The sequence below is a fragment of the Pezoporus occidentalis genome, unplaced genomic scaffold (assembly GCF_034315485.1).
Source record: "Pezoporus occidentalis ecotype Australia unplaced genomic scaffold, CSIRO_AGI_Poc_V1 ctg148, whole genome shotgun sequence".
NCBI classification, from domain to species: Eukaryota; Metazoa; Chordata; class Aves; order Psittaciformes; family Psittacidae; genus Pezoporus; species Pezoporus occidentalis.
The window spans coordinates 1,797,648-1,819,016 of NW_026913295.1; the positions used below are offsets into that span (position 1 = coordinate 1,797,648).

General features: G+C 46.9%; 1 protein-coding gene across 1 annotated transcript in view; it reads left to right on the top strand.

Moving 5' to 3' along the window:
* LOC134159533 (myosin-3-like) overlaps positions 1-21,369 on the top strand; it is a 28,215-nt gene continuing 6,846 nt past the window's right edge. The window contains exons 1-28 of the mRNA XM_062610585.1: positions 1-1,992; positions 3,812-3,860; positions 4,348-4,559; positions 6,580-6,723; positions 6,806-6,962; positions 7,987-8,014; positions 8,096-8,204; positions 8,713-8,805; positions 9,209-9,272; positions 9,344-9,442; positions 11,623-11,726; positions 11,807-11,945; positions 12,389-12,507; positions 12,706-12,855; positions 13,279-13,449; positions 14,083-14,392; positions 14,558-14,634; positions 15,696-15,783; positions 15,876-15,993; positions 16,503-16,626; positions 16,709-16,845; positions 16,921-17,176; positions 17,352-17,594; positions 17,932-18,108; positions 18,189-18,334; positions 18,419-18,509; positions 19,465-19,854; positions 19,962-20,088. Of these exons, the coding sequence (XP_062466569.1) occupies positions 4,356-4,559; positions 6,580-6,723; positions 6,806-6,962; positions 7,987-8,014; positions 8,096-8,204; positions 8,713-8,805; positions 9,209-9,272; positions 9,344-9,442; positions 11,623-11,726; positions 11,807-11,945; positions 12,389-12,507; positions 12,706-12,855; positions 13,279-13,449; positions 14,083-14,392; positions 14,558-14,634; positions 15,696-15,783; positions 15,876-15,993; positions 16,503-16,626; positions 16,709-16,845; positions 16,921-17,176; positions 17,352-17,594; positions 17,932-18,108; positions 18,189-18,334; positions 18,419-18,509; positions 19,465-19,854; positions 19,962-20,088 (3,865 nt within the window). The 5' untranslated portion in view covers positions 1-1,992; positions 3,812-3,860; positions 4,348-4,355. The remainder of the gene's footprint in view (positions 1,993-3,811; positions 3,861-4,347; positions 4,560-6,579; positions 6,724-6,805; positions 6,963-7,986; positions 8,015-8,095; positions 8,205-8,712; positions 8,806-9,208; positions 9,273-9,343; positions 9,443-11,622; positions 11,727-11,806; positions 11,946-12,388; positions 12,508-12,705; positions 12,856-13,278; positions 13,450-14,082; positions 14,393-14,557; positions 14,635-15,695; positions 15,784-15,875; positions 15,994-16,502; positions 16,627-16,708; positions 16,846-16,920; positions 17,177-17,351; positions 17,595-17,931; positions 18,109-18,188; positions 18,335-18,418; positions 18,510-19,464; positions 19,855-19,961; positions 20,089-21,369) is intronic.

The following is a 21,369-nucleotide window of genomic DNA, read 5'->3' on the forward strand; positions in this document are numbered from 1 at the left end:
TCCTGCACCCAAGCCTGGGCCTGTGAAGCGAGGCACAGGGGCACTCATTAGCCTAGGAGGTGTCTCTGGGAAAAGAGGGACAACCCCAGAGCATGGTGGAGCCACTGGGGTCTCTGGAGGAGGGCTGGGGGACAGGCAGGTGCCTTGTTCCCTGTTCTGCGTCCCAGGCTGGTGCTCTGAGTTGGGTGATCTAAAGGACCAAATCGGAGAGAAGGGCTTTGCAGGGAGATCAGGGTGACACAGGCTGGGATTGACACTGTGGTCTTCATTTTGGTTTTGGGTCTGCTCATCCTGGCCTGCTGTTGCCAGTACGCGTGCTCAGTGTGCCCACCGCAGCTCCCTGTAGTGAATATTCCAAGTTTAAGTCCCAGAAATGGAATAAAAGCAATAATCTTTATTCAGCTTGCTGGAAATCTGGCATTTCCTTGGTTGGGTTGAAAGACCTGCAGTGTCTCACATTGTCATGCATCAACACAGAAGTTTCGGATCTATCATGGCATTTTGTGATTTTCACTCACACAAAGCTCTGTCATTCCTTTTCACACAGCTTGTCAAGCATCCAAAGGCTCCAAAGCACAGATGAGTCTAAACACAAAGGTTTGTGCACTTAACTTCTTGAGAAGAATCTAGTGCATGTCCTTAACACCAAAGGAAAACCCAAAATCTAGATGTGCACATTCAGCTGCACTGCCCAAGTTTCTTGGCATTCTTGCTTTGCAGTGTAACAGACACATTTCTGTATCTAAGCCCCTGCTCCAGGCTGCCTTCTGGTAAGATTTTAAAGCAGTTATTCTCTTGAGACATTTTTTGTGTAATGATGGAGAACTGCGCAAAATAAGTGTGACTGTTACAGTGAAAAGTGGAGCCTTTGCAGGTAGTGGGCAGGTAGTAGCAGTGGCTGTTGTAGCTGGTTGCATCATGCATGGATCAGGACTGGAGATCTGAAAGATTGTGTATTTTTTTAGTTGCTAACCCTTGCTAGGCTGGGCAGAACATGGAATTCCATCTTGCGGATATACTGCATGGTCCTGATTTAGGGCAGTTGAGACAGTGGCAGTGTGCAAATGGTTTTAAACAGTGGAGTATGGTCTTGGTGTGGTGCTCAGCAGATGCCAATGACTAGTCACTGCTCACTGCTAACTGGTTTCCTGCACTCTGCTCCCAGCTGGGCACCTGAACCAGGGAGGGAATATAGGAAGAGTGGTGTGCTCTGCCTGTGTGTGCTCTTTGCTCTGATCCTACAGCTGGGTATGGGGAGCAGGGTCCATCCCCCTTGCTTTAGGCATGCCTGGGAGCAGGAAAGGCCCTGTCTGAATCACACTGACAGTTCAGTATCAGGACAAAGCCCTAAGCTGGTTCTTGGTGTGGTGTGTCTGGCCTTTTGCAGACACTCAGTACATCCACTGTGCCGAGTTCAAAGGGCCGAGCACGGGGGATGCTTGCTAAAAAAAGCTTTCCCTCATCCTCCAGGCTTAGGGGGATTTTAGGAATTCATGGTTCATGAGCTATGGGGCTGCAGTGTCCATTTTTAGTGACCTTAAATGAAATTAAGGGCAACATGGAATAAGTTTGTCAAAACACTAGTGACAATGACGCTCCTGCAAGGCCACAGGGTCGGCTTTCCTCGGGCAAACACAAGCAGGGCCAGCAGTGTCTGCAGGATGAGGTAAGGTCCCCCATGCGGCAGAACCAGATGTCCCAGTGTGCTCCAGCTGGGAATGGTGCTTTGGGGGGTGCAGGAGCTATTTGGGATGGGCTTCTGGCTTCACACAGGTCTTGTGGGCTTTGCTCTGGTGCTGCAGCCTTGGATGAGTGGCCAGGCAGTGCACAGGGCAAACGGGTGCTACTGGACAGTGATAGAAGATGACCAAAGCAGGCAGGATGACTCGGGGAGGAGGAGACCCTTCTGCTCATGAACCAGGAGCTACTCCCTGTGCAAGCATGAAGCCTCCCATTGCTTCTGCCAACTGCTGTCCTGCCCTGCTCTACGAGGTGAGCTCAGTTTGCAGCCATTGCCTGTCTGCTCTGTGCCAACCAAATAGAGCACTAGGGACTGGAAGACCTCCACTTAAAGCCCACCATAGCCCAAAGGCAGTTCATGCCCTCTGCAAGGCTTCATGGATCAGCTTTGCCAGAGTCAGCATAACTCAGCAGAAGCCTGGCTGTGCTGCCATAGTCATGGTGCTGTGCCCTGGGATGGGAGAGCTCAACTCTGACCCTCAGCCTCTCCTGCTACTTTTTTTTTCCTTTTTGCTATAAAAAAATATTTGCTACATTTTTATAAAAAAAATTATAAAAGAAAAATTTTCCTACATTTTTCTTTTTCTCCATGCTAATTCCCACTTTTTCCCCCAATGCTTTCCAGGGCAAACACATGGGCTGAAGTGGATTCGGTAGTGTGGTCCTGGAAGACTCTGGCACAGTGCTGCTCTGGGCAGGGGAGAGAGGGGTGTCCAAGCCTATGCTGGCCATGCCTTGCTGCCAGTCCTGGGTCTGTGCTGCCCAAGCAAGAGCTGCATAAGTGTAGTTATCCTTGCACAGCCTGCATCTCCTCAGACACAGTTCTGCCTTTCCCCAGGCACTGCCAAGCCTACAGCCCCAAGGATTCACATGGAAATGGTGCTCTGGGTGAGGGCTGAGTGCTCAGGATTGAGCAGAGCTCACCTGTCCTAGCTGGCATGCAAAGGTGGCTGATGCCCAGTGTTTTGGTGGCTACTATGTCCCCTTACCAATATTATTCTCACCTGGAATCACAGTCAGCTGTGTTTAAGGACCTGATAGCACTGTGTGACATGGCTTCTGCAGCTCCTTTTGGCAGCAAGGGTAGTGAACCTTCTAGGCAGCCAAAGTGGCTCAATTTCTGTAGAATATACAGGGCATGGAATTCATGAAATATCCATCCCTGTGACACTGAAATCCAGGAAATAAACTCTCCAATCAGAATGACAGGTTAGACCTGACTAGATTTGGGTATCCTTTCTGATGAGCCTGTATTTTGCCATGGTTTGTCACATTATACTCCAGTCATGGCCTTTCCTCTCGTCCTCCCTGATCCATACAGTGATGGGAAAGCCACAATAATCGCTGTAATTGATCCTGCATGAATCCTCATCACCTTTTTCCCTTCCCATGGCCTTGCCCTCCACCCCATGCACAGCTGCTTTGCATTCCCTTCCCACTGTGAGCTCTGCCCAGGCATCCCAGGAGCAGCAGCAGTGGGGCAGGTCCCTTCTGGACTATTATGTCTTTGACATCTAGGTGAGAGCAGGTAGCAGTGAAGAGCCATCTGCAGTCATAGCTGTCAGGAGAGCATGTTCCCAGGAGAGGACATCCCACAGCAAAGAGGTTACAAACCGCAGTCGGGTCCCAGAGCTACTAAACTTGGAAAAAAAAGAGCAGCTCCGTTCTTTTCATACTGTATATGGCAGAAAATGAACAGGAATTGGTGCACAGGCAGGAGCGTCGATCCCTTCCTTCCAAATATAGGGAAGGGGCCGAGCTAAGGGAAGGGGCTGAGCCTATAAAAGCTGTCAGGGAGAAAGCCCTTGTTGGTGCCTCCTGATCTCATGGCTGTGTTGTGAGTGACCTGCAGAGGGGTGGAGGGCTCCTCCAGTGCTGCTGTTGCCCATGCTTGGAGCTTTGCAAGGCTGTAGGTTCCTCGCTGGGTCATTCCTTGGGTAGGAAGGACTGGTATCTGAGCTCACTTCTCCAGTCCTCAACTGGAGTGGTTGCTTGCAGTAAGGGAGGGGTATTGGGCCATCAGAGAGGTTGTAGTTTAGCTGGAGTTTGACCTTTCCACTCTCTCTTTCAGAGATCAGAGATGTCAGCCTGGTCCTTCCTTCTGTTGACTGATCCTTAAGGTGAGAATTTAAAGCATGGAGACTAACAGCTTGCCCAGACTGGCTTGAGCTGGCTTTTCCCTTGCACTCACTGTGAGCAGGTCCCCTTCTTCCCTCTGAATGATCCACTGTAACAGACCATGGCATGTGTCCCTTCCTGCCTGCTGCGGCTGTGCACCAGAGGACTAGGATAGGCACCATGTTAAAAGGGAGCGGGGGAAATCATAAGTAAAGAACTGGAACTAAAGTGAGCTTCAGGGCCTCAGTTTTACTAAGGACTATGTGAATCCTTCAGAGAGCTTTCCCCTTTAACACATCCCCAGGGAACCCTCCTGCTCCTTCAGGCATGGATCCCCTTTCCTTGGGGCCGTGAAGGGTGGCAGCTCTTTGTTGCTTGGTGCATTCCAGCTCTGAGAGGCAAACATCTCCCTCAGACCTCGCAGCACGCATCTGAGGGGTGCGAAGGGTGCTCTGGGAGGGGTCCACCACAGCAGGGTCTGTCTTTCAGCTCCAGCCATGAGCAGAGACGCTGGCATGGAGGTTTTTGGGGAGGCTGCACCGTACCTGCGCAAACCAGAGAAGGAGAGAATCGAAGCCCAGAACCAGCCATTTGATGCCAAGACCCACTGCTTTGTGGCTGACCCCGAGGTGGTGTACACCAAAGGCAAGATCAAGGCTGCACAGGATGGGAAGATAACTGTTGAGACGGAGGATGGCAGAGTAAGTGCGTTCCTCCTGGTCCTCCTCCTGGCCCTGCTGAGATGTCTGATAGGGAGGACAAGGAGCACAGAAAGAGTTAGGCTGGCTCAGGCAAGACATCTGCCCTGCCCTGCCCTCTGACTGGGACCAGCGCAGCTTCCAGAGGAAAGCATTGCTCAGGATCCTGGGATGAAGGTGTTCTTTGGGTAGTTATTCTTGCTTTAGGCTTTAAAGATAAGGCAGTGCTCAAAACCAGGTTTGGTTGTAGCCTTGCAAGCCCTAGCATTTCTCAGCTGCTGCCTTTAACTCTTTCTCATATAGCCCTGTCGTACCCCCTGATAAACTTCTTCCTTCACTGGTAGCAGAGCAGGCAGGTACTTTGAAAGTCCCCTTTGCTTGTGAAGTGTCACTGGCTGCAGTCTCCTAGAGAAGCCTCCAAGGTGTTAATCTTGCAAAAATGCTGACAGGTCTTAGCAGCTCACGGCCTGATAACTGCTGTGAAAACAGCTGCAGCAGCCCAAAGCACCCAGCATCCTGGCAGCAGGTGCTACAAGCTTCTTCAGAAAGCAAGTAAAGAATAAAGCAGCCATCCACTGGTTCAGCCCAGCCTCCAGCAACCCCAGGTATGTGATGGAGCAGAGCCTGCACAGGCACCTGTGTATAAGGACCTGCTTTCCTGGGGGCTGGGTCTTCAGATCCATTTGAGGGTTTTTGCCTTTGTAGTGTCCTGTGGGCAAGATTTACATGGTTTAAGATTGGAGTATGTGTGTGAAGTGCTTCCTCTCCTCTGCAATGGGCAGCCTGCTCATTTCAACTTATTTTTTCACAAGCAAATATTTCTTCCTCGCCATAGCCAATGGCTCTCTGCTCTTCCTGACTTTGCAGACTGCAAAAGTCTCCTTGTGACGCCCAAATCCCAATCAAGTTATGCTCTCCTCATACAAAAGCTGTTTCATACATGTAACCATCTTTGTTTCTCTTCTCTGGAGCATTTCCACCACAACTGTATCCTTTTGAAGAGGGGTGCTCAGTAACAAAAGAGGGAATGGACTGATGGACACATCCTATGGAATGCTCTCTTCTTTTCTCTCTTTTTTAATAATTCCTAATACTTCAGAGCTTCCCGCCCTCTTCTGAAGTTCAGGTTGGATCTAAGGCAGAAGCTCTTCCCTGAGAGGGTGCTGAGGCGCTGGCACAGGGTGCCCAGAGAAGCTGTGGCTGCCCCATCCCTGGCAGTGTTCAAGGCCAGGTTGGACACAGGGGCTTGGAGCAAGCTGCTCTAGTGGAAGGGGTCCCTGCCCGTGGAAGGGGTTGGAGCTGGAGGAGCTTTAAGGTCCCTTCCACCCAAACCAGGCTGGGATTCTATGAAATGACAGCAGGATTTTCAAGCTCCTTCATTCAGTGTGCCTGAGACAAGCTGCTGCCATCGGTGTACATCTGCTTTCCTGCACATCTGCCCCCTGCCCCTACATCCAGAGGCTCCGGTAGTGTGACAGGACATCAACTACAAGGAGAGCCAGTTTTGGTAGAGCTAGAGCCTTTGCTTAACTAGGAATGGTAACAGGCCAGAGTGGAACAATTCTGTTCCTAGGAAGGATTTGCTGTTGATGCCTCTTGTACTTGTCCTGTGCACAGTGTCTTCAGGCACAGTGCAGTGCGAGTCTTGGAGGATGAAAGGTAGACCAGCCACGAGGAGTTGTGCCCCTGGCCATTTCAGCTATGAGCAGCAGGGACCTGAAATTCATAAGCAGCAACAACATGTAGAAAGAGCTGGTCCAGCACAAATGCTGTCTGTGTTTGTAGCAATTCCAGGACAATAAATTTACATGCTGTAAATTTGCCAGTGTTGTAGAATTCCTGGCTGGCATCAGTGTCTGCCCTGCAATAGCCATGATCTCATTTTGCACAGTGAAACACAAAGAAAACTATGAATTACAGCAGCCTTACAGATGTTATTACTTCTCTGTGCCTGTGTCTCTGTGTGTATACAGGGAGGGAGCATCGAGAGCTGCTGAATCAACTCTTTCTTTCTGAATTACAGACACTTGCTGTCAAACCTGATGATGTCTATGCCATGAACCCACCTAAGTTTGACAGAATTGAAGATGTGGCCATGTTGACTCACCTCCATGAACCTGCCGTCCTCTACAACCTCAAGGACCGCTACAGCTCCTGGATGATCTATGTAAGTTCCCTGTCCTGGCAGAGGAGAAAATCCAGCTGCCAGGAGGTGACTGCAGTGACTCTTACAGTTTTGTTTCCCACAGACCTACTCGGGTCTCTTCTGTGTCACCGTCAACCCCTACAAGTGGCTGCCGGTGTACAGCCAGCAGGTGGTGGCTGGCTACCGAGGCAAGAAGCGCCAGGAGGCCCCTCCACACATCTTCTCCATCTCTGACAATGCCTATCAGTCAATGCTGACTGGTGAGTGGTTCTAGTTTGACCAGACTCAGAGGAAGAAGGCTGTGTCAGAAACACTGCTCCTGACAAATGTCATTCCTCACCTGCTGTGGGCTCAGCTGCCTCTTCCATCTCTTACAATGTGCTACCCCAATTCCTTGTCCTGTGTCATATTGCAGATTGTCTTCTTGAGCTCCCAACTGTCGTACTGTAGAATGTGATGTGCTTATTTTATCTCTAGATGATGCAAACCCAGCTCCACACATTTTTCCCTGTCTCCAGAATTAGGTTTTTTATTCTTGAAGTGCTATGCTGTTGTACTGCACATTATCTGTATTTCTGGTCCAAGTACTAAGCTAAGCACCATAACAGGAACCACTGCACAGGGCAGTTGCAGTTGGATAGGACACATTATCTGGGAAGTCCTTAGCACACCAGCATGTGGCTTCGTGCAACAGCAGGTAGGTTCAGAACAGAGCTGGAAAAAACATTACCAAAATACATGGTTTTAATTTGAATCAGGTCCTGGCCCTTAACTAAATTCAGGCTGGATGTGAGGAAAAAATTCTTTAGAGTGAGGGTGGTAAAACCCTGGTACGGGTTACCCAGAGGTGGCGGATGCCCCATCCCTGGAGTCATTCAGGGCCAGGTTGGATGTGGTTTTGGGCAACCTGATCTAGTTGAAGATATTCATGCTCATTGCAGGGGGTTGGATTAGATGAGCTTTGAAGCTCCCTTCCAACCCAAACTATTCAGTGATTCTATGATTCCAAATAGTAATAAATGTTACTCTTTATGCTAGTAAAAAGTAATAAATAATGGTAAAGACAGAAGCAAAAAGGAGAGTGCAGGATGGAGCACAGGTGGAGGAGAGAAGATGTAAAATGCAGTGCAGGGAGGGGAAGAGAGAGGAGAAAAAGACCATGCATCTTTTCAGTTTTGCTTGCCGAGGTTTTGTTTCTTTCAATTCAGTGGACGCTCAGGGTTACCAGAGAACCAGCACTTTTCCCTACAGCTTCTCTGACTGCAGGCATTTTTCCTTTGACAGATCGTGAAAATCAGTCCATCCTGATCACGTAAGTACACCTGCCCCTTCGACTTCTGTCTCCAACAAAAAGGGGGCAGATAATTCTTCACTCTGTGCTTTCTTTTGGCAGTGGGGAGTCCGGAGCAGGGAAGACTGTGAACACAAAGCGTGTCATCCAGTACTTTGCCACAATTGCAGCGGGTGGAGACCTAGCCAAGAAGAAGGAGTCTTGGATGAAGGTGTGAGGAAGAAGGGCTTGGCAGAGGGGCAGTTGGGATGTTACCGACCTGTGGCTGAGGGCAGCACTTGTGACAAACATTTACCCCAAAAATATCTTTCATTAGCTTCAGCCACCCCCTCAAAAGGCAATAAAACCAGGGGCTGATGTGCAGTTAGGACCACCACAAATACAAGCTACCAGAGTGGACTGAAACCAGGCCTGGGGGATTGGTCTCCAGGAAGAATCAGGAGCTCCAGTTTCTTCACACAGACCAGTCTATCCATGTGGCTAAAAGATGAGAGCTCTGACCAGGAGAGAAATCCTCAATAAGTGGAAAAGGAATTCTTTACCATTTAAACACATTGCTGGTTCTTGGTGCTGTAGTCAAAAGGATGCTGTAGTAAATCTGTACAGCTGAAATGAAGGGCACGTGGTTGTACTCGTAACAAGGTGAATAGCAGTATGGTCACTTCTTCCTGTCACGTAGCCCTGGGTGTTTCTTAGTAGTTATTCACCTGTTTTCACAGGGAACACTCAAAGATCAAATCCTCAGTGCTAACCCACTGCTGGAGGCCTTTGGGAATGCCAAGACTGTGAGAAATGACAACTCCTCGCGCTTTGTGAGTCACTGTGTTTCTCTCTGCCCTCCTGCATTTCTAACCCTGCATGCTTGCTTGTCACTTGTAACTGGGAGCCACTGGGCTGAGAGAAATGTTCTTGCTGGCAAGTTTCTTGGTTGGTTGTCAGATGATGGAATCCCAGACTGGGTTGTGTTGGAAGGGACCTTAAAGGTCATCCAGTTCCAACCCCCTGTCATGGGCAGGGACACCTTCCACTAGAGCAGGTTACTCCAAGCCCTGTCCAACCTGGCCCTGAACACTTGGGCTGCAACAAACTGTGCCCTTTATCTGTCTTCTAATTCAGACTAATTTGTCAATGCTGTGACTGATATTCAAGAGAGAAAAGAACCTGGCATGCTACCTGAGAATGCTGCACTGACCACTACCTTTATCTGCTTGACAGGGTAAATTCATTCGTATTCATTTTGGGACCTCTGGAAAACTGGCCTCTGGTGACATTGAGACCTGTGAGTAAATGATGGGGGCTTACTGCTTTACTATAAAGAAATGCTTGAAATTATGTACATGCACATTACAGACCTGTTGGAAAAGTCAAGAGTCACTTTCCAGCTGAAAGCGGAGAGAAGCTACCACATCTTCTACCAGATCCTCTCCAACAAGAAGCCCGAGCTGCTTGGTAAGGACAGCCATCCCATGGTGACATTCCACAGGAAAATCATTTCTCTGAATATGCCAGCTCAGTGACAGAGGGTCCAGCGGCACCGTGTGTCACAGGCATCCAGCTTCCCCTTCAGGCAGGTGCCTCAGGCTGTGTGAAGCACTGAAGCTTTGTTCATGTTCTTACTTGTGTCATCTGCATTCCAGCATCGTCCATCAGAGGGCTGGAGCACCTCTCCTATGAGGAAAGGCTGAGCGTGTTGGGGTTGTTCAGTCTGGAGAAGACTCTGGGGAGACGTTAGAGCAGCATTTCAGTGCTGGAAAGGGGCCTGTGAGGAAAATGAGGAGTGACTTTCTAGCAGGGCCTGTTGAGACAGGACGAGGGGTGATGGGCTTAAACTGAAAGAGGGAGATTCAGGCTGAATGTGAGGAAAAGATTCTTTACAATGAGGGTGGTTAAACACTGGCACAGGTTGTACAGAGGTGGTGGATGCCCCATCCCTGGAGACATTCCAGGCCAGGCTGGATGTGGTTCTGGGCAACCTGATCTACCTGAAGATGTCCCTGCTCATTGCAGGGGATTGGACTAGATAAGCTTTGAGGGCCCCTTCCAAACCAAGCTATTCTGTGAATCTATTCTATGATGACTGGGTTATCAAAGCTGCACACAGCACTGTTCTCTGTGTAACTGTCGCACTAGGATTTACTCCACATCCAATTTATCTTAGCTGGGTAAGTTCTTATGCAAACTATGTAGGTGAGGTGCAGCAGTGGCTATTTACTCTGCCTTACACTTTGCTGTTCTTGCTGGTGTGGAAATTCCAGCATACATGGGCCAGATCCTGTGAATAATCTTCAGTAGAAAGGTCAGAGTTTTCTGGGTGCAGGATGGGCACATACCCTGATCTACAAACCACCTATCTGAACTCTCCATTGTATGGGCAAAAGTTCTTCCTGTTTCCAGCATAGCCCCTCCAGCCTTTTCCCCCTTCCCACTGCCATGTCATAGAATCATAGAATGGTTTGGGTTGGAAAGGACCTTAAGATCACCCAGTTCCAACCCCCCTGCTGTGCTCAGGGACACCTCACACCAAACCATGTCACCCAAGGCTCTGTCCAACCTGGCCTTGAACACCATCAGGGATGGAGCATTCACAACTTCCCTGGGCAACCCTTTCCAGTGCCTCACCACCCTCACAGGAAAGAAAGTCTTCCTTATCTAAACTTCCCCCGTCATACCCTACCTATGCCCCACATCTCTCCCAATCCTTTTTGGCACACACTGAACTACTGCACTTGTCCTCCCTCCACTCTGCCCATCCCTCCTAAATATCCACAGAACAGGTCCCAAGGTGGAGTTCCTACACTCATCTTCCCACTGTGTCTCCTCCTGACGTTACCACCTCCCTCTTCCCTTCCCCTCCAGAGACTGCTGCATGCTAGGGGGCTGCATGTGTGTACAAGGACACAGAGTTATCTTCAATGTGTGGAGGGCTTCACCTCCTGCATGCTGCACAACCCCACTGCACATCTGAACGCCTTCACTTCTCTTACTCTACCATAGGATTGGGGGCTGAAAATAAGTTGTGAATTTCGGCCTCAATTTGTAATACAAAACAGAGTAATGGGTTTAAACTTAAAACAGGGGAAGTTAAGGTTTGATATAAGGAAGTTCTTCCCTGTGAGGGTGGTGAGGTGCTGGCACGGGTTGCCCAATGAAATGGTAAATGCTCCATCTAGCAGGTTGGACAGAGCCTTGGGTGACATGGTCTAGTGTGAAGGATCCCTGCCAGTGACAGGGGGTTGGAACTGGATGATCTTAAGTTCCTTTCCAACCCAAACCATTCTGTGATTCTGTGATTCTATGATTCTATGTCATGTAAGAGGATAAGCATGTACAAGTCTCACCTAAATATCTTTCTTAAAGATGTTTATTTGGATGTCCCTTCTTCCTTGTCTGCCAGTGCTGAATGTTCAGCTCCAGTTGAGAGCATACTGAACTAGTAGGACTGAGAAGCTGCCCAGGACTTTCTGCTCATCCAGTGAAAGGCAGATGAATGCCTTTACTCTGTCTTGTCTCTTAATAGAAAACCAAGAGCCTGAGGATGCAAAAGGAAAAAGAGCCTGTGAAACCTTGCTGAGCTGTTGTTCCATTTTCACTGCCCTGATCTGGCTCTTACTCTCTCATTTGCCTTTCAGAGATGCTCCTCATCACATCCAACCCATACGACTACCCGTTCATCAGCCAAGGGGAGATTTCTGTGGCCAGCATCGATGACCAGGAGGAGCTCGTTGCCACAGATGTGAGTACATTTAGCAAGGAGAGGCAGTATCACTTTTACTATCACCACCACTATAACCAGCTGATCTCTCCGGTATGCAGGCAGCCATTGACATATTGGGCTTCAGCCCTGATGAGAGAATGGGGATTTACAAGCTGACAGGGGCAATTCTACACTATGGAAACATGAAGTTCAGGCAGAAACCACGTGAGGAGCAGGCAGAGCCATATGGCACAGAAGGTAAAACCTTTGTGGCTTGGAGACACTTATTTCCAACTGTTTTCATGCTGGTTTTCCCTAGAAATGCAAGGACTCTTCTGGGAAAGAAGCTGTTCCTTGATGAAAATGAAAATGAGGTTCAACCGTCAACTTACCACCCTGTAGAGTCACTTTCTGCATCCACTTTACTCCCACTGGCTCTGCTGAAGGACCCTGTGCTGGGACATATTATGATAGTGCTGCCCAGTTTCTGGTTACACACCCAGACTTGATCTGCTTGGGTGACATTGTGGAGAAGTGGCTTGAAGGGAAAAACACTGTTCACAGAATCATAGAATAGTTTTGGTTAGAAGAGGCCTTCAAAACTCATCAAGTCCAGCTCCACTGCAATGAGCAGCGACATCTTCAACTACATCAGGTTGATCCATCATCAGTACACTCACTGGTTTTGTATTGCTTTACAGAGGCTGACAAAGCAGCATACCTGATGGGCCTGAACTCGGCAGACTTGCTGAAAGCTTTGTGCTATCCCCGGGTGAAAGTGGGAAATGACTATGTCATAAAGGGCCAAACAGTGCATCAGGTGGGTGTCAGGGAGCAGCAGGGACCGCATTTCCCTAAGAGATGGGAGTGGGTGCAGGTCACAGCTGAGGATGGTCAGGACCATTAAGGCCTATAGTGCATTTTGTGGGCTGAAAGCATCTTTGCATGGTGGAGGGCTATTGCTCTGGTGGTGCACTAGCAGTGCCCTGGCAGAGCTGTGTGAACCATGTCTCTGCAGGTGCACCATGCAGTAAATGCCATCGCTAAATCAGTCTACGAGAAACTCTTCTTCTGGATGGTGATGCGCATCAACCAACAACTGGATACAAAGCTTCCAAGACAGCACTTTATTGGGGTCTTAGACATTGCCGGCTTTGAGATCTTCGAGGTTTGGTTTTGCACTCTTTTTAAATGCATTTTTCTGCTTGTTTGACTTTTCTGACCTTTCCTCTTCCTGACCCCAATGCAGCCCCCAAGAACAGGGCAAATCCCTCTGAGACGACTTCTGCCTTTATAGGTCCATCACCCACTACATAAGAGAAAAGAAACAGCAGAAGCAAAGCTATGAAGCTGCTGTCTCCATTCCCACAGAATCTGTATTTAAGGTCACCCAAAACCACCATCAGTGCAGACTATATCAACCATGTGCTGCACAGCACTTTTCCTGTAAGCCAGGACAACCCATGATATATTCTTTACACTGTTACCAAAACCCTTCAGGGATATTCTGTCTGGCCTTGCCTTAGTAACTCTATGAAATAAATCCATTTCTGTCAGATTAACAGTATTAAAACATTTACTCAAATATTAGTTCAACAGCTTTGAGCAGCTGTGCATCAACTTCACCAATGAGAAACTGCAACAGTTCTTCAACCACCACATGTTTGTGCTGGAGCAAGAGGAGTACAAGAAGGAAGGAATTGAATGGGAGTTCATTGACTTTGGGATGGACCTGGCTGCCTGCATTGAGCTCATTGAGAAGGTGAATTTTTCATGCAGTGTTTCCAATCACAGAGGTCAGAACTGGAAGGGATCCTCAAAAACATTTGCACAAATGCCTTCAATGCAGTCTCTCTGTGAAGCTTCCAGGTCTCCTTACCTCCTCCCTTCCTTTAAACCTAACACTTGTGACTTATCATCCACCAACTGGAAATGCATTCTGCCTTCTAAAAAGGCATTGCTTTTTTTTCTCTGTTCTGTCTTATGCACCATTAGAAGTTATCATTCCATTGTCAGATTTACCCCACTTCTCTTCTGTCTTTGCATATTGGTTCCTCTTCAGGTTTTCCTCTCAGTTAAATTCAAATGTTAGAAAGCCTCATGTCTGACTGCTTTTTGCACCTTTTGGATAAGGAAATTGCTGCAGATAATCCAGGAAATTGCTGCACAGTTTTTGCTTGGCTTTCTTAGTTTCCCAGCCAATGTCTGGGTAGCTCAAAACCCTACTTATGAAAAATCTGGTGCTTTTGAATATCTTGTCAGCTGTTCATAAAAAACTTTGCTTCCCTGCTTTTCCCAAGTTAATTCTCTATAAAATACTTCCAGTACTTTAGCATTTCTTCATATTATTATAACTTGAGTTTATCTTATTTGAAAACACCTTTTCTCTATTCAGCCCATGGGCATCTTCTCCATCCTGGAAGAGGAGTGCATGTTCCCCAAGGCAACTGACACCTCTTTCAAGAACAAGCTCTATGACCAGCACCTGGGCAAGTCCAACAACTTCCAAAAGCCCAAGCCTGGCAGAGGCAAGGTTGAGGCCCATTTCTCCCTGGTGCATTATGCTGGCACAGTGGACTACAACATCACTGGCTGGCTTGAGAAGAACAAAGACCCTCTGAATGAAACTCTTGTGGCGCTGTATCAGAAATCATCTATGAAAATTTTATGCAATCTTTATGCTGATTTTGCTTCCATAGATGAAGGTAAGATAGAGAATCATGTCTCCTGTCTGGTGTTTCCAACTGTATCACCTGACTTGAATCAGTGTTAAATCAGTATTCATGCTCTATGTATTAGATGCACAATTATAGTGCTGTCAAAAGGATCTACAGCAGTACCTCAGTTGGGACTGTCATCTCATTTTCCAGCTGAAGGTGGTGGGATTAAGAAGAAAGGAACCAAGAAAAAGGGCTCTTCCTTCCAAACTGTCTCTGTACTCTTTCGGGTAGGTGTGTTCTCTGGCACAGCTTGGGCCAGCTGCAGAAAATGCTGAGAAGGCAGTTTTGTCAGACCTTATACACTAGGTCACCATTTCCTCTTTCTCTGTTGCCATACAATGCTGTGGAATGTTACCTTTGGGATCTGGTAAAGGTTAGTTTGAATTCTGCTTTGCTGATGAGGTCCAGTGGTGGAGAAGGGAATTCATGTGCTTTGATCAGGTTGCACTGTTTCAAGACAGCCCAAAGGCTGTTTTGGCTTTGGTGCCAAAACAGTTTGTTTTTTGGTGTTAGTATGTTTGGTGGTAACAATATCCTGCCCTTATATGGCTGCAACTGGCTTCTTCCAGGATGTGCCTCTTTTAGTACAGGATGTTGTATGGCAATCAGTGCCTTGTAGTCAGTGTGAGCCACACAACTTACATGTTGCAGCTCCTCGATGTTGTGACACATGTATTCTGGGCTCAGGAAGAGACTTAGCCCTTCCTGACAGGATGATGAGTGCTGCATCCTGCTGGCAGTGACATGGGCAGTATATCATTATTGCATGAGAAGATTAAGGAAATGCAATGCTCACAAAAACTATGCTGCGGAGCAGATGACTTCTGATGTCATAGACAAACGTTGATTTTGTGGCTCAGTTCTCTTTTGAATACACATAACTAATATGTGTATCTATATATACATATAATATCTCTCTATATATCTAACTAACAGAACCAACAAATGAACCCATCAATCAATTTGATCAAAAGTTTGTTTAATCAAGAAAGACCATTGTTGGTATCCCAGAACATTGTGCATTTCTTTCCATCCTTCTCCTGTTTAACAGCTCTTATAATTAGCTTCTAACCACTAAGAACATCTTTTCATTTTAAGACAGGAGACAAGTTTATCACTTGTATCCACTGTTAGTAGTATTTACTGTGCTGATGCCTGTACAGGATTGTAGAATATTCACTAGAATAGTAAGAAAAAACTTGTGAAGTTTCATTTTCCATCAGAGACAAATTATACTGAGATATGTCTTGAAGTAAGATAGAGATTGCAAATGATCTTTTTTTCACAGGAAAACCTAAATAAGCTGATGTCCAACTTGCGAACAACCCATCCTCATTTTGTGCGTTGTATCATTCCCAATGAAACAAAGACCCCAGGTAATTCACACAACAAAGATGAGAAACTGGCAGGAAGACCAATTAACCAATGCTAGAAAAGTCAGTCTTATTCCCATGGTGTTCTGTCCCAGGCCTGATGGATCACAAGCTTGTTCTGCACCAGCTGAGGTGTAACGGCATCCTGGAAGGTATTCGCATCTGCAGGAAAGGATTTCCTAACAAGATACTATATGGGGATTTTAAACAAAGGTCTGTAACATCATTCTTGTATTTGCATTGAACCCAATCCATTTGAGAGAAGAGACTTGCTAAAGTCAATGATGTGGTTTTTAGGAAAAGAGTGTTTTGTTATTTAACAACTATGGAAAGTATAAAGACACATCTAATAGATTGGGTATAAGGAAGAAATTCTTTCCTGTCAGGGTGGTGAAGCACTGGACTGGCTTGCCCAGGGAGGTTGTGAATGTTCCATCCCTGGCAGTGTTCAAGGCCAGGTTGGACGAAGCCTTGGGTGACATGGTTTAATGTGAGGTGTCCCTGCCCATGGCAGGGGGGTTGGAACTGGATGATCTTAAGGTCCTTTCCAACCTAACTGTTCTATGATTCTATGATTCTGTAACACTGATCTGACCTGCTTCTTACTGGTTTCCTCTTGAAGGCTGGAGGTGTACCTGTACCTTCAAAGTGAGAGCTGTTCTTGGAGCATCCTGTGCCCTACCATGAGACTCATGGTTAAGCTTTTCCCTTCATTTTGTCAGATACCGCCTTCTGAACACTGCTGTCATTCCAGAAGGACAGTTTATGGATAACAAGAAGGCGTGTGAAAAGTTGCTGTCTTCCATTGAGATAGATCATACTCAATACAAATTTGGACACACTAAGGTAATATCCCCCCCAGTTTGAAATCATTCACTGCATTCAGATAGAAGCCCAGCAATGACTGATCTCTGTTCTTTCCTTGCAGGTGTTCTTCAAGGCAGGCTTGCTGGGTGTCCTAGAAGAGATGCGAGATGATTGCTTAGGAAAACTCATCACGCAGACACAGGCTTTATGCAGGGGATACCTCAGGAGGCTTGAATTGAAAAGAATGGTGGACCATAGGTGTGCGTCTTCTGTGAGGTCTGCTTTCTCAAGATGTGCTTTATTCACAGTACTGATGGATCGCTTTGCTTTCAGGGAGTCCATCTTCTGCATCCAGTACAACATCCGTACGTTCATGAACGTCAAGCACTGGCCCTGGATGAAGCTGTACTTCAAGCTAAAACCCCTTTTGAAAAGTGTGGAAACTGAGAAAGAAATGGCCACCATGAAAGAAAAGTTTAAGAGAACAAAAGAAGACCTGGCTAAATCAGAAACCAAGAGGAAAGAACTGGAACTAAAAATGGTGACTCTGGTGCAAGAGAAAAAGGCTCTGCAGCTGCAAGTACAGACTGTAAGTAATTTAAGACCATTTTTGGCTCCTCAATTGCATTAGTTTTGTCTCAGTGTTCAGGAAGGGGCTGAATGGAAATTGTATTATTTTGTGTCCCAGTTGCACAATGAGCACATGGTTTCTGTGTCAGTTCCAATGTGTGACAATGAAACACGAGTCTGTTTTCTGTAAAAAGGAAAATGAAAATCTGGCTGATGCTGAAGAAAGATGTGACCAGGTGATCAAAGCCAAATTCCAGCTGGAAGCAAGAATAAAGGAGGTAATGGAAAAACTGGAGGATGAAGAGGGGATAAATACTGATCTGGCAGCCAGAAAGAGGAAACTGGAGGATGAATGTTCAGAACTGAAGAAAGATATTGATGACCTTGAGTTAACATTGGCTAAAGCTGAAAAAGAAAAGCATGCCACAGAAAACAAGGTACTTTTTTTTTCCTTCTGTTTACATGTTTATTAATAGTTTCTATGTCTGTAGATAGGATGTGGAGGTCCAGTCAACTTGAACAATAACATGATCTATGGGCCTGGTGCAGAATTTGGTCACCTCTGTTGCACAGAGCAACCAACCTCTGAGCATGCAATAATGCATTAAAATGCAAGTTGAGTTGCTTTGTGGCTTCAGAAGGGTAATATACAAGCAGAAAGGCTGTATAGTTTGACCATGTAGGCTAGCAATGAGTTTATTGCCTTTGTGTGATCACTAGCCTAAGGAAAAGCCAAAATTATTAGTGACCTTCAAGTATTTTGCCTTACAATAGGTTAAAAATCTAACTGAAGAAATGACAGGTTTAGATGAGACTGTTGTGAAGTTAGACAAGGAGAAGAAGGCCCTACAAGAAGCCCATCAGCAGGCACTGGATGACCTGCAAATTGAGGAGGACAAAGTTAATACCCTCATCAAAGCCAGGATCAAGCTGGAGCAACAAGTGAACAATGTAAGCATGTTCAACACAAGGAGAAGAGGAAGGTTCTTCAGTCATTCCGTCAGCCATCCTTACATATGCTCATGTTACAGGTTGAAGAATCTTTCGAACAAGAAAGAAAAGTTTGTATGGACCTTGAAAGAGCAAAGAGAAAGCTTGAAGGAGACTTGAGACTTGCCCAGGAAACCACAGTGGATCTGGAGAATGATAAACACCACTTAGATGAAAAATTGAGGAAGTATGATTAAGAAATAGCAACAAATTTATCATTTGGTTTTTCTCTGGACCTGTTTTCTTTATTAAAAGAACATTTTCTTCACAGGAAAGACTTGGAATTTAATGAGATGCAAACTAAAATTGAGGAACAGCAGAGTTCAGGTATTCAACTGCAGAAGAAGGTCAGAGAATTGCAGGCAAGAGACTTTCTGGAACTACTTTTTTTGCTTGTTTAAGCTGCAGTAGCCTGAAAAGTGCTTGTCCATGGTTGGTAACGTAAAATCTCTGGCTTAGCCACAGTAGTTGCCTCAATACACTGTAATTTCTCCACAGAAGTGAGGTGGGTTGTCCCTGGCTGAGCACCAGGTGACCACCAAAGCTGCTCTGTCACTGCCCTCCTCAGCTGGACAGGGAGAGGAAATCCAGCAAAGGCCCGTGGGTCAAGCTAAGAACAGGGAGAGATCGCTCAGAAATTATCACCATGGGCAAAACAGACTCAACTTGGGGGAATTAGTTTCGTTTATTACCAATCAAATCAGAGTAGGGTAAAGAGAAATAAACACAAATCTCAAACACCTTTCCCCCACCCCTCTCTTCTTCCCAGACTCAACTTTACTCCCATTTTCTCTACCTTCTCTGCCACAGCAGCTCAGGGGCACAGGCAATGGGCCTTCTGGTTAGTTCATCCCACACTCCCTCTGCCACTCAGGGGAGGACTCCCCTGCTCCAGCATGGGGTCCCTCCCGTAGGAGGCAGTCCTCCATGGACTTCTGCAGCATGGGACCTTCCCATGGGCTGCAGTTCTTCACCAACTGCTCCAGGGTGGATCCCTTCCATGAGGTGCATCCTTCGGGATCAGACTGCTCCAGTGTGGGCCCCCCCCACAGGGTCACAAAGTCCTGCAACAAAGCTGCTCCAGCATGGGCTCCTCTCCATGGGGCCACAGGTCCTGCCAGGAGCCTACTCCAGCATGGACTTCACACAGGGTCACAGCCTCCTTTGGGCATCCGCCTGCTCCTTCATGGGGCTGCAGGTGCTTATAGTCTCCAAAACAATGGCCTTGTATTCTACTATGGCAGTTCTGTGTTAAACTAAGCACTGAATTGTCTGCTCCCTTATTCATTCCTGATGTGCTGTTTCCTTGTTATACAGGCTCGTGTGGCAGAGCTGGAAGAGGAGACCATGAGCGAGAAGGCGGTGCGGGCAAAGGCCGAGAAGCATTGCCATGAGCTGTCAAATGAACTTGAGGGAATCAGTCAAAGGCTTGAGGAGGCTGCGGGAGCCACCACTGCTCGAAGTGACCTCAACAAGAAGCGTGAGGCCGAGTTCCAGAAGATGCGTCGTGACCTCGAAGAGGCCACGCTGCAGCACGAAGCCACGGCTGCTGCCCTGCGCAAGAAGCACGCGGACAGCACCGCTGAGCTTGGGGAGCAGATCGACAACCTGCAGCGAGTGAAGCAGAAGCTGGAGAAGGAGAAGAGCGAGCTGAAGATGGAGATCGACAGCTTGGCCAGTAGTACAGAGACCATTACTAAGTCCAAGGTGTTTCTTTATAAGTTAAATGCTTGCCCTGGCTTTGTTTCTGCCTGTGGGAGGTTAATACATCACAAAAACACATACACAGATTCCACTTTCTTACTCCCTTTCAGGCTCATCTGGAAAAAATGTACCACACTCTGGAAGACCAGATGAGAGATATGAAAGCCAAATTTGAGGAAAACCAGAGAAACATGAATGAGATGGTGATCCAAAAAGCTCAGCTTCAGACAGAGTCTGGTAAGGAAGGCACAAAGATCTGCCGAGGGCACGTTTTTTCCCATACCCTCTAATGTGTACTTTGAGACTTGTTGTACCCAGGGTGCATGTTCTACTTCCAGACTCATTGTTATAGGCACGGACAGCAATAGAAATAAATCCAAGGCAGTGAGTCCATGAGTGACATTTTAAGGTTCATATGCCAATTGCAAGCATTATTTGCTTAGGTGACTAATTCCTATAATGATGTGACATAGTGGATTCCATGCAGAGGCACTGGGAATTCAGGACTGTCCAAAATGACTTGAGTAACCTGTTAGAGCTGCAGTTACTCCTCCAAGAGTGCACATATTCACTGTGTGTACAGTACCTCTGTGTGCGCTACCCTCATGAAGCTTGTAACTGCTCCCACACAGACTTGTTGCAACAGTGAGTGTGATGAGCATGAATGCTCCTTGGTCTGGTTGACTGCAAGGTCAGGCATCTCAAATTAAAATGCCACTGAATTGACTTAAACTCACCTGAATTTTAGGGATTTTACACAACAGCAGGTCAGGCAGTGCTAACATTTGCTGTTCTAGCAGCGGAAGCACGGAGCTGCACCTGCCATGAAACCCCTTTTTTATGTGAATTCATATGGATTTATGTGAGTGAGCTCTATAGCCACATCTGTATGTGGATGGTAATACAGATGCTGTTACAAGAGAACAGCATGGCAAAGAGGGCATTGCATGTGAAAGTCTCCCAAAATCTGGTAATCTCTGGAGGCTAGTCGTCCTGATGAGTCCACAAGAACTGCCAAACTTAGAACACTAAGACCTGTCAAACCAGCCCAAAGCCACTGGCAAACACCATCAACAGCATCAACAGTGGGTTGTATAACTGGGACCACATCCAGGAGGATGATGGCTGCTGTATGCAAAGACTACAGCATTAAATAGACCTCTTGATGAAACCAGGAGCCCCTTAGGGTCTTTTTGACTAAGACTGCTTCTGAGCAAAGAGCTGGGTTTGGCTTTCAGGTATTGCTCCTACTAGAGAGATATGAGTGAATGTGTGTGTGAGTGAGCTGTGAAAAAATGCATACCTGTGCTGTGTTCAGAGTTGCCTGGCATTAACAGCTCGAGGCTAAAAACTGTAGTGACTTTATTAATAAAAGTTGTTTCACTAAATACTGGTTGTGATCTGTGACTCCCACATCTCCATCCCTTAACAGGGAAAAGGCATTTAAACACCTTTTGGTGGAGAATGTCATGTTGGATACACAGTCTATAACCACATTCCTCCTTCTTTTCTTCAGAG